This window comes from Rhopalosiphum maidis, chromosome 2, assembly GCF_003676215.2.
Source record: "Rhopalosiphum maidis isolate BTI-1 chromosome 2, ASM367621v3, whole genome shotgun sequence".
NCBI classification, from domain to species: domain Eukaryota; kingdom Metazoa; phylum Arthropoda; class Insecta; order Hemiptera; family Aphididae; genus Rhopalosiphum; species Rhopalosiphum maidis.
The window spans coordinates 45,716,828-45,730,655 of record NC_040878.1 but is presented as its reverse complement, the minus strand read 5'-3'; the positions used below and the strand labels follow the sequence as shown (position 1 = coordinate 45,730,655).

Genomic DNA, 13,828 nt, shown 5'->3' with positions numbered 1-13,828 from the left:
AAATCACCAACGTTTATATAATATAGGTATATACAACGTACGATTTGAAAGATCCCTACATATAAAAAAAATAATAAGTATATTGAACTTATATAATAACTTTTAAAGAATACATTTCGTACTTTCGTAGTATTTTACATAATATATATGTAATACTTTTTGAAAAAAGTATTTATAGTTTCATTTACTGTAGAAAAAAAATGTATTAAAATATTTGAAAAAGAATGCAAATATATACTCCAGAGTAAATTATATATGAACTTAAAATAATATTCATATATTTTATTATATTGTATATTTTATGTATTTCTCACATCAAACACAGTATAATTTAATAATTAATATATTATATCGTTTATTTGGTAAACAGAGGGATAAAATCTCGTCTTATATTCTAACAATAGAATTTAAGTACTTTAGTCCATTTTCAAATTCATTGGAATAATTATTTATAAAATAATATAAATTATTATAGTGTATCAACTAAGCATTGTGTTCAATTAAAATTATTAAGTGGTGCTTTAAAATTTAAGTAAAGAGTACCTAACTACATAATTGGATTCGTTCCTATACACTGTACAGTCAAATACTTGCATAATATATAAATTATATGAATGCATAAACATTATATAGACGATAGATAACATTTATAATATAATCAAATAAACTATATAGTTATATTACTAAATTTTAGTTACTAAGTATTAATTATTTTGTTAAACAAAAACAATGTTATTAATTATAAGTTATAACAATTATAATATTGAGGATTATTGTTATTACTGGTATTTTAAGTTTTTTTACTAACAATTTCTGTAGAATTTATTCTATTATACTATAACGCTATAAAATAAGTATTCAATATAAATTATTAAGGAAACAAATATTATTATGTACAGTTAAAAAAATGTTAGTCCATTGTTTGAGTATAGGTACAATGTATATATTTTAATCAATGGTTAGGTTAAATACACGGATATATCTTTGCACGGGAATGAAATTGTATCTAGACCTTTTATTAAACATTTAAACAACCATTAGCTCGCTAAGTCATTTATATTTATTATTTTCACCTTGATCAATTATCCAAGTATAGAGACAATTTTTGGTCTTAAGAAAAGCGTAACGTTTAATTTGTTATATTTTTTTACAGTGATATCACATAAACAATTTAATTGAGTCTACGGAACAGGAATTTCGTTCAATATACATGTACAATATTACAATGAAGGTATAATTGATAAATGATAAAAAGCTGAACATAATTCCGGTTATGAATTATCGTGGGTGGATCACAGCTGGCGACTGGTGTGTGGTATAGGTAGGCTCCGCTGAAGCAGATGTGATTCAATTACTGCAGTATTATTAAGTTTAGCAAGAATTACCTACTAAGTAAGTTTACAAAGTGCAATACATTTAAATAGTATTATATAATTAGTTTGTATGATATTGTAGTATAACAACAAAATATATACTCGTATTTTATCAGGTTTTGAAATTAATAAAAAAAAACGGTTTTTAAACTTCTGGTTTATTTTAAAAGTTTCAGTATTAAATGCATTTTTTTAGTATGTTTTTAAATTTTAATAATTTTGTGATAATTGCAATATTATTTATACTTTATAAATGAAATATTAATATATAATCAGCTTAAATAATGTTTATTTGATACATTATAATATAGTATCCAGAGGTTTTTTAAATGATTATAATATTAGTATGTTCGAAGTCTGATTCTTGTATGCTATTGCAATTGATGGCTAACGACCAATAAGCAATACAATTTATTATTAAATTATTCAATAGTTATTAGGTAGAGTGGTACTAACGTGATGGAGTAAAATAAAATAGTATAATTAACATTGAGATTTGCAATTATATAATTTAAAAAAAAAACAACCGTAGGTGCTACTGGTATAACATTTTAAAGTATTGTTATGGTTATAGTTATTACAGAATGGTTTGCATGATAGAGATTTGAAACAAACTTTTTTTGCATATTAGTTTAGTTTAATTGTTTACTGCAAACAAAATTATTCACCTGCTCGTAGTATATTAAAACAATTACATAATTAATCTGCTTGCAACGCTGTACAAATGTAGGTTTAATTTATAAATAATTAAATAATGTCACAATAACTCCAGAGTTTTAAAATTATATTTACTTTTAATGAGATTTAGTTTAATATAAAAAATATTTATAAATATAAATTGGTTTATAATACACATTAAGTCTAAATACAAAACTGTGATTAGACAAACAAGTGATTGTCACCTTATCGTATTTGTTGTCTAAGCATATGAATTCTGTGCATAAAATATCGTTATAACAATTATTAATATTATTTTAAAACTTAAAATTAAGATATATAGGCATTTAAAATTATAATTATTCTTAAATTATTCATAATACTTGTTATACTTGTTTCAATATGTTAATTCGAATTATTAATTTACCACAAACACATACACACACAAAATATACAAAACCGTACGGTCGTCATAAAAAATGATGCAAATAAATATATAAAAAACGAACTTGGTGGCGTAAAAATACAAAAAAATACAAAAAAAGTAGGTTTTTCTACTAGATTTTTTTTACATTTTCCCACTCTCCCCCCCGAGTAAATCAGTTTTATTCACAGATATTAGACACTACATAATGATTATAACAATAATAATATAGTAGTGGCCTTTACTCGTGTATACGTGCCGCAGCAGTGTACACGCACAGGAACGTATAACCCCATGTGTCTGTTATTATTTGACGTTGTCGCGTGCACATTGGGGTGCCGTGAAGCAACTCTGGTCCTTGCCCATGCAGACTTTCATCTCGTTGGCTTCGACCACGACCACGTTGCCTGCGCCAACGTCCGCCTGGTTCACAACGGCCTCCTTGTCCACCGCCGCCGCCTTGTTCTTGTGCCGCCTGTCCGGGAACCACAGCAGCAGCTCGCGGCGGATCTCGTCGTACGTTTTGTCCTTGGTCTCGGGCACGAACAGGTACGTGTACGGCACGACGGCTAGGCACACGGCGCCGAACATCCAGAAGCAGCCGGATATGTGCAACGCATCCGACAAAGACGGATACGCCTTGATGATGGCAAAGCCCAGCACGTTGTTAAAGAACATCAGCATGGACATGCATATATTGCGCACGTTGGCCGGGAACACCTCGGTGTAGATGATGTACGGCACCATGCCCAGGCCCAGCGAGAATGCGATCACGTGCACCGAAAGGCTGAACACAGGCAGTATGCCGGTGTTAATGGACGGGTTCACCTTGTTGACGTAGAAACACGACCCGATGGTGATCAGTGCCAGGGCGGTGATTCCGTACGTGACCATAAGGAAGAACTTGCGGCCTGCCCTGTGCACCGTTAACGTCGCGACCGCGGACCCGATTACTTGCACCACGCCCACTAATATGGTGCACGAGTGCGGGGACATGTTGCTGCCGCTGTTCTGGAATATGTCCACCGTGTACATGAGTATGATGTTTATGCCGCTGAACTGCGTGCCCGCCTGGAACACCAGGCCGATGAGCAGCGCCTTGACCGTGCCACGTTTCTTGTAGTCGGCCAGCGTGGCCTTATTCGTTTGGTCGCTGTGCCGCATCAGTGAGTCTATCTCGTCGCTCACCTCTTTGTCGTTGTCCTTACCCCGAAACCACATGAGCGACCGTCTCGCCTCGTCCATCCGCTTCTTCTGGATAAGGAATATCGGTGACTCGGGCACGTACATCCACACCACCATGAACAGCAAGCTGATAGCCAGACAGGCCACGTTCAAGTAGGTGTAATCGACCATCACGCCGAACACGTATACGTACAGCACGCCGATGTTGTACATGAGTATGAACAGCGAGCCTAGACCAGCCTTCATGGCCTCATCACTCACCTCGCCTACGAACATAGGACAGTTTATGGCCGCCCCGCTAGCCCCCAGGCCGCCCAAAAACCGAGACACCATCAGAGCTGTCTCCGTTTTGACCACCAGCAGGATGATCCAGCTGATCAGGTACGGTAACATGGTCAGGAAACCAGTGGCCTTTCGGCCGAAGTTGTCCGCCAACATGCCCCAGAAGAATGTGCCCAGTATGGCGCTGAGCATGCCCCAACTGCAGGCCCAAGAAATCGAGTTGTCCGTCATTACGTGGTCGAGTGGAGTCTGCTTTGGATCTTTGAGCATCGGCGCAACCGTCGAGGACCATCCCGTGTAGACTCCAAACGAAAACGTGACGAGATTCACTGGAACATTAATAAAATAATAATCACATAATTTATTGTTATTAATACCGTTGATTATTGTTTCCTGTAGTTGGTCGCTCGTAATAAGTATGACCGTCAATTTACGACCGGATCAAGCGTGTCATGACATTAAAACAATATTATATTAATATTCTTATTGCATAAATTAAATATTACGTTTACCTATGTAGCATGTTAATGTGTGGTTAATAGTTATATTGAACTTGAGTTTTGAAAACATTCAATATCAACTACACTGTCCTGTGTTTCTATGTAGGAGTTCAATATAGGTACACCGTGGTGATTTACAAAGTATGCAAGCATACTTACCCCCTTCTCTCCATGTAATTTTCATTTAATTATGCATTTATTATTTGATTCAAATTATGGTTTTTAGCTATTTTTCACTGTAAAATGTTAAGCTAATTATTTTTTTTTTGAAAATCCCAATGTCAACAAAATCACGTTTTAAACGAGTTATTTCTCAGTTATTAAGCTTTATAAATAAATTTAGTCCATGGTAATAAGTAAAAATAAAAGGTTTATTTTTTATTAACATCCATTATTACGGATTATTTTTTATTACCCTTAACATATAATGTTTAATAGCTTTGATACTGTTCATTAAAATTTTAATTTATATACATCAAAGAATTTAAAAAAATCATTTACTTAACTATTTACAGTAAAGAGGGGTGGTATTTTTTTAATGTGGTATAATAAGTTATGACACTATTAAAGGTTAAGAGTGTTTATATAATGGCTACCGATTTAAAATATTGCTTTATACTTTAACGTTATTATACTGAAGTATTTATAATTTCAATTGTTAATGAAAAATATTATAAGAAAAGGGGGTTATTTGTTGACACAATTTCAAAGATTTAGTATGATTTGAAATTATATATATAAATATGGGTAAAATATATGTAAAATATAATATTATTATTTCGCAGGTAAAGAAATATCAACATTTCTTCTTAATAACTAAATATTTCAAAATATTATACCTAAGGTTTTTTATTTTAAACTGATTGACAAATATGTGATGATAATGAATTCCGTAACATCTTATCAAAATACTAATTGTATTTCAACTACAATGTAGTAATGCTTAGCATTTAATAATTTAGAATTTCCACGTTTTTGGGATTGCGTTTTTAACGGACGAACGTGAATACTAGTTGTCATATAGGGTAATTTTACTATAAACAAAATAGACATACTATTAGATATACTTGGAAATAATTGTCATATTTTACTCCTTTATTTTTAAAACAATTTAGGCTCGATTTTCGAGTGGAAGTTTACATTATGTAATATAAATTATCTATTCTACGTTCATATAATATAATATTATTGATTAATTTATTATTGTTCATTAATCATAATTATTTAAAGTTTGGAGACATAAATATAGTAGATAAAAATAATCTATAAAGTAATAAAAATTAAAATAGGTTTTTAAAATGTATATTACTGCTTTCTTCCTTTAAAATTGTCGCGAATAATATACCCTATCTTAAGTTCAATATTATTTATATAAAAATATATCAAATATACGAATATATTATTTATTTATTCATTAACACTTCATTAAAATTGTAAATTAAAGAAAAGATAAAAAATGTATACAGTCTCAAATTATAAGATATGTTTGAGATATTTAAAATTGCTTTTAGCTTTAAAATAAATTTAAGAATATTTTTTGATATTAAGCAAGGTTTATATCAAAGAATTATTGTCTTTATAATTATTAACCAAAGTAAAATTAAAATTCTTAATAGGTACGTCCCAATTGCCTAGTTATTTAATCATAGATTTATAAGTTTTGGATTAAAAAATGTATTTAAATAACAATTAAAAAAATAAATAAATAAGTTTTAAAATAACTGGGAGCTGTGGTAAAAAATACTCACAAATAATTCTGAAATGACTACAATAAAATGTAATAATAGTTTCATTTGAATATTAAATTTCAGCATATAGGTAAATAATCCATTTATTCGAATTTGTATTGGTAAGAAAAAATGTGTATACATTTTGTTTATTTTTGATTGTTTAATTTATTTTTGGTTAAAATATCTTCTATTAAATTGTCTGTTATCGAATTTCGTGATAAGTGTAAATATTTTATATTTAATAATAATACTAAATGGAAAATAATAAGAATATCAAAATCCGCGTAAAATATAAATTATACTTAGGTAAATACAATATGTTGTTAGTTTTTTTTCTTTTTTTTTTTTTTAACACGTTCACTGAGTAACAATAACAATTACCTATGTTTTTTTTTAAACATTTAGTTGTGTCATACACTGTGTAATATATCATGTAATTTATTTCACTTATCGTAAAACAGCTGCTGAAAAACTATTTAATTGTATAATCTTTTGGTAGGTGGGCATGGTGTAGCAGGTAGGTAGGTAGGTAGGCCGCAGTAACGTAGAGTATTAATGTGGTAGTTTAACGTAGACAAAAAAAAAAAACAAAACGTGTCATATTAAATGTAATTGATTGTGTCTAGTTAAAATTTTAAACGGTATGAATAAACTTTACAGCGTTTTGCGCAGGCAGCTGCGATGGTTAGAATATGCGCATTAAGATCTTAAAACAGTAGAAATAAAAAAAATGTTAATCAATTATTGATTTGATAACCTAGTCAAATTATATTCTATACTATATGCTGTAATGTAACTTGATTTATATACTTATATACAGGGTGAGCTTCAAACCTCTCTGCATGATAAGTTAACACTGGGAAACTAGTAAAAATGGCACTCCATCCAATGTAGGTAAATTGTAACTGGTAAGTTTACTATTCTTACAATTATACATAGCTATAATAATTTTTTTGGACTAGGTGGCAGTATTGTGACTAACAGTCCCCATCTGTCTCTATGTTTCGAACGAAAAAAATGGTATAATAATAGTATAGCATGTTATTTATTATATTTTATATAATATTGTACAATTGTACACATAATTATTGTGCTCAGGCTATCGGTATTTATGTTTTATGTAACAAATGCTCCAATAAAGCTTTTTCTACGTGCGATCAGACAACCCGGACAAGTTCGTATGACAATTAATTTTTTCTATTATTTTAGGTCTAAGACGTCTAGTTGAATGGTTAATACCTATAGTAACCATGTATCATATAACAATAACATATCTATTGAAGCGTTAAGTTACATCCATCCGGTTTTATACAGATATTATACCTACCTATTGTAATATAGTAAACAGAGTAATTTTATTTTACAAGAATATTCAAATTTTTCATATTTTCCTTACAATATAGGTATATATATAAATAGTGTTTATCCGTGTTTATTCCCGTTAATAGTTAAAAAAAAAGTTAACAAATAGTTTGTTTTATAATCAAATCAGCTTTTTGCATATTTTTTATACATTGTAGCTAAATACTTAAGTGTTTATTATAACATATAGATACCGTGGTGTAGAAATGAATATTTAAGATAAAATACATAATGACTTAAAAATTAAAAATATTAAACATGGCTGTTAATATCAGTTTTTACAAAATTGAATTAGAAAAAAAAGTTATACACGCGCTAGTACAATACAGGCACGAATCCAGAGCAAAGATCTGGAGGGAGAAAACAATTGTTTTACATCAAAAATAAAACTATAATATAAGATAGATACCTACTTTATTCATAACTTAAAAATGTTGTCATAATAGTAGGTATATAATAAATAAATTATTGATTATTTAATATATAAAGCGACAATGTGAAAATAAGTTTACATTTTGTTTATATTTGTTATTTAAAATTACGATATTGGAAGCACTGTCCACCATGAACTAAGATAGTACTATCTTAGTTTGTGCACCCCAGAATGATACGTATAATATATTATATTATCAGACATATATGCGATTTGAAATATAATATCAGGATCTGTAGAAATACGTATAAAACAATTCGAGAAAAATATGTCTGGGGGGGGGGCTGTGCCATTAGTCCCCTCCTGGATCCGTTCCTGGTACAATATGTGGTATAAAATTAATAGCGTACGGTATTGTTTCAATCAGGTTTGCGGTGTGTGTGGTATCATGGTTATAGTGAATGGTAATCTATAGTTTACCTAATGGTAACCTTATAGGTATAAAACCTATAAGGCTATAACCTACACCGTTTCCACCACATGTATTAGTATAAACACATATCAATATCTACGCTAGTATAATATAATAATAAATTATAGCTTGCAATTGTGGTGAGATCGAGGGTATTTCAAACTACGGGACGAAACTACGAAAGTATTCAAATGTCCACCTCTAATTTTAATTCCCCAATGAAGTCTCTTTCGTACCACTAAAGCTCGCGATCGATGTGTACTTACATAATATTATGCAGTTGAATCCGCTTAATTGGGACACATTGGGCGGTGACCTATTTGTCATCATTATCCGCCTGTCTCGATTAACCGAATAACTAATAAACTGATACATTCGTTCGAGACTATGCAATTTGTCCCTAATAAGCGGTTGTCCCCTTTATGCGGTGTCCCAAATAAGCGGATTCTACTGTATATAAAATTGAATATTGCCGCATGACAAACCAGACTCTGGTAATAGGTATCAAAAGTTTTTTGATGCGCACATCTTTATGCCCTAATATTTCTTTACTTAATTGTGTAAATAATATAGTTATTCACGTGTTATTGATTGCCATTATTATTATTATTATTATTATTATTCACTCCAATAAAAAAACTTTTTTTTACGATTTAGATACCGTTAAACGTGGTACAAATACAGATTACTAAAATACCGGTATTCTGGTATTGACGGTATACCAAAAATACCATCAGAATCATATAATTATTATATAAAGAAAAAAATCGATCAATCAATAATTGAGAATTACACGACATAAACCAGGTGTAGAAGAGCTACAGGTACAGTGTTCATACTGCATTATCTGTGATGATATTTTTGTATTTTTTGTCTATATACGGTTCGTGACTTACGTTGAGTTATATAGAGTTTGTATACATATACTGCAGATCGATGCAAGACGCCAATGAACTTGTTGATAAATGTCTAGTCTTATATTATTCACGTATTTACACTTACGTATAATCATTGATTTTAAAATAGTGTATTATAAAATCAATAGCATAACGGGCATATGGGGTACAGGCACGCAAAAACCTAAAGACTTCCCATCACAGAGTTTGCTTGTGTGTTTCTTCTACTATAGACTCTAGAAGAATATAGGAGATAGGTACCTATTAAGTTATCGAATTATTGGTAATTTGTTTATTTTCCTTTACAGTATTAAATAAATCAGACTTGAAGGAAATAGATCGCGCGATTACTAGTAGTCCTAGACTAGGCTGTCATATTATGTACAAATATTAATGGTATTGATATGGAGGTAGACTTTATATACATATATCATAGATTTGTCGAGCGGCAGACGATTTACATATTGATCTCAATTCTCAGCCAATGACGTGAACGATGAGTGTTGTTTTCGAGTAGAAGATAGTAAATTACTCGATAATAAAAATAACCAATAAGCACGTTAGAAAAACAGAAATTTTTGATGATTTTCTTCATTTATTGTTAATTAGATCGGAGTCTTATGATTTCGAAAATTCGAGATTTTCATCGATTGCTAAAGTTTGTTTATTTTTAGCCCCGACATATACACGGTGTATTATATTACTATGATTATATTATACCAAGGCATATGAACTGAATGATAAAATCATATGTACACTCATATTATATTATAGATCCATAATGTCTATGACCACTCTAACTCGAAACGCGTATCCAAGTTGTACAACCACTATATTTATATACATCATTAAACATAGGTATACCTATTATTATTATACCTACTGTATAAGCATTATCAAAACATTATCGTGTTCGCAGTTTATACCTCGTGCTAATTTTATTACCTATTTTTTTATAAATTTTTATTTATTTAATTGGGTTACCGTTCGGCGGGATTTTGTTTAGCTCGGCGCTATTGACGGGTGAAAAATAATCATGAATTACTTGTATGATATTACAAATTAAAAATTTAATACACATATGTGATATGTATATACTATATTATATATTACGTGCTTACCGATCACGTGCAACTGCAGACGTAATTCGTTAATAATGAACGAACGGTAATAATGTGTACAAAAATAATGTATATACATATTATATACATGCCATCAGCTACATTATTATAGTCGTATTAAAACGATACAGAATACTATCATAATAACAATTATATACATAGTAATTGGTACTGTATATGATTTAATCCGACGTCCGCGATTAACGTCAGAATGTGTAGGTATAATAATGTATAAATAGCATATAAAACATGTGCAAATAATATTATAATGTAGTCTATATACCTCTATGTCATACATATATATATATACCTACATATACCGAACAATTATTAATATATCGTTATAGAGAGTACGATATTTTCATAATCGCAAATCGCGCGTATATCATATCGCCCCGGTGTGTTAAACGGCGGTTACGGAGGAGGGTGTTGTCGGGTGGGCAGAGGTAGTGTCGTCGCCGTTTGGGGGGGGGGGCGGGAGGTCGATGAGGAGGTGGTGTGGACTGCGCTGGAAACGCTCGTGCAAGGTGCATGCTATGCGATTCGTTTTGAAATTTACGGTGGTTTATACTGACACGCGCGACGTGTGTTGTTTAGTTGCTGGGCACAGTGTGCGTTCCTACGTAGGCATCTGAACGTATTTTATGCGTGTACGTATGCGCGTGTAACTGCGATACACTACAATAATTTCTATTTTCCTGTCCTCGGGCCTCCGCGTAATTTATATACGATGTCAGTCGTACGTACGATACGGTGTAATTTTTTTTATAAATTTAAACATTATCTCAAACGCCAATCGACCGCAGTACATACCTTCTCTCGTACACGTTTATATGTGTACGAACGACTCGCGCGTAATTTATACCGTATTGGTAAGGTATATAATGTACACCACCTTTAACATCATAGCGTTTGCCACTCCGCTATATATTGTGTATATCTATACATATTATATACGTTTTATCGGAACGACGCTTTTCGACGATCGTTTTTTACGACCTAATCCGAGAACTCGACCTCGGTCGACGGTCCCTCGACGGTCGACCTGCAGAAACGTCCCGTAATAAGCCTTCGAAAATCTGATAACGCTATATTCAGCAATTTTAGCGCAGCTACATAATTTTAATTTATTGTCAATTCCAACGCATTTATATTGTATATTACGCTTGATGATAATAATAATAATAATAATAATAATAATTCGTTAAACCAATTTGATTTTAGCGAACATAATTATATATCAGATACCTCGTTTAGTTTTAATATTATAATAGCAGTCTGATTAGTTCAATATACTCATCAGACCGGATAATGAAATTACTCTACTCGGTATTTATACATATGTACAAATATTGGTCATCGTTATCAGAAAAAAAAATAATAAATACAGTCGCGCGCGAGATTCTGAACAGCGTTGATCGTTTTTAATTCGTCACTATATATACGTTACCGTATTATAGTTGACGTTTAAAAATGTATTATGTACGACGCATTTGTACTGTAACAACCAATAATATTAACGGTGTATGTGTTTGTGTGTGTTCGATGTTGATATATACACACACGTGAATTATTGTGTAATAAATGTATAATTAATGTTTAATGTTGATTTAAACAAAACGATGACCCGGTACAAATTAAATCTATCTCCATCCGTTCTATGCCGACACGTTAATATAGGTATATATATAGTGACCGATGCGTAGTTGCGCACATTGTGCATGTGCTGCGTATTCGTTACCTTACCGAAAGTAGTCTCGACAAATAAAAATACATAGGAGGTAGGTGGTCTCGATAATCGAGAAGAAATTACGGCTGTGATAATAACAATAATATAAACAATATGTTTTTGATAACTGACAGGCAATTTATAAAACCAACAGGTTTTTGAGTTATTTTGACATGCTACCATCTGTGTTCAGTTCTTAATCTATAGACATGTTGACGAAATTATTGAACTACTTTTACAACCTACTAAAAAGGACAAAGATTTTCCATCAAAATGAAAAAAAAACATGTACATTGTAGTGATCCCTAGTTCCATCGTTCTGCTTAAAATTATTTAAATTTATTATACTTAGTAAATAGTAATTTATAAATATCCTACTGTTTTCAAGAAAATATACTATAAGCATTAAAACTATGAATATTGTAAAATAATGTTAATAAATCATCATATATCGTTATAGATCACAAATAAAATCATATAAATTATGATAAGATTCAATTATTTTAATATGAACTCAATGAACTATGGAATAGATAAGATGATTTACACATACTGTGTACATTATATGTAAACTTAAATATAAGAGGATAATGTATGTCCTGTTTCGAAATAAAATTAAATAAAAGATTAAATTAAATGTTTAACTAAAAATGATTTGAAATTCAAAAAATATTCAATATTGTTTAGTTTTATATTTTATATTTAAATATTGTTTTAGAATAAATAAATACAAAGGCATATTTAAAATGTTTTTATTCTTGAAGTTAAATGGTAAAATAGTTATTTGAATTAAATACTTCCGGTAAATATACTCCAAAGCCTTTTTAAGTTTTCAAAATGATTTTAACACAGTTATTTATATTCCTCGTGCATGAGTATGTATGTGCGTGTGTGTATGTGTGTATTATATATAATATAAACATTACGTTTTATTATTTGTTGAGAAAAATGTACAGGACAAGTAGTTAAAATGCTCTAAAATTTACTAATTATATAATATTTATAATATAGGTATTTCAAATTAAATTAAATTAAATTAGAAAAAAATAAATTTAATATATAATAACATAGGTACTAACAATTATTAATGTGTACAAACTAACCTGAAATTGCTGCGAATAATTGTCTACAGTTGGCCTTAAATTTGCTTCCTATAAAATTGTGCATTTTAAAACGTTTAGTTATTTTAGTTAGTTTATATGTTTAAAATGTATTTGAAAAGTATCGATTGAAAACTATTTCAATAAAAATTAAAAATTAAAAAATTAAAAAAGTATTGAAAAACCCGATGCACGTTTGCGGACGTTAACGAAACGTTTAAAGTTGTAAACTTAGGTAATGTACGTTATATATAATGTGTTTGCGCGTTTTTTTCGTAACGAGACTGCGTGCAGCACTCTCAGCAGCAGCAGACTAAAACTAAATACCCGTACCTTAACGTTATGGTGTGAGACGCCAAAAAACAGTGAACTCGGTCACTTAATCGCATTATGTTATGCGTATTCAATAATAACATTGATAATAAATACATCGTTAAACAACATCTTCGTTGATGATGACTACAGCGTGCCCTAATTGGTTGTCGGAGTGGATTTTTTTTTTATATTTATCATTATACGCTTCTAGGTGGACATTTGTATTTAAAAAAATTTTCAAACTTATATTGTGGTTGGAATTTTTTACGATGATTTCAAAATTTTATAATTTAGTTTAATAAAATGAAT

The 13,828-nt window shown here is 30.5% G+C and overlaps 1 protein-coding gene across 1 annotated transcript; it reads right to left on the bottom strand.

Moving 5' to 3' along the window:
• Positions 1–2,140: 2,140 nt before the first annotated feature.
• LOC113553092 (facilitated trehalose transporter Tret1-like) lies at positions 2,141–13,544 on the bottom strand. The gene is made up of 2 exons (XM_026956239.1): positions 13,208–13,544; positions 2,141–4,250 (listed from the first exon to the last, which is right to left on the bottom strand). The coding sequence occupies exons 1-2, from the start codon at positions 13,269–13,271 to the stop codon at positions 2,761–2,763; spliced, it is 1,554 nt and encodes a 517-aa protein (XP_026812040.1). The 5' UTR covers positions 13,272–13,544; the 3' UTR covers positions 2,141–2,760.
• Positions 13,545–13,828: the final 284 nt, after the last annotated feature.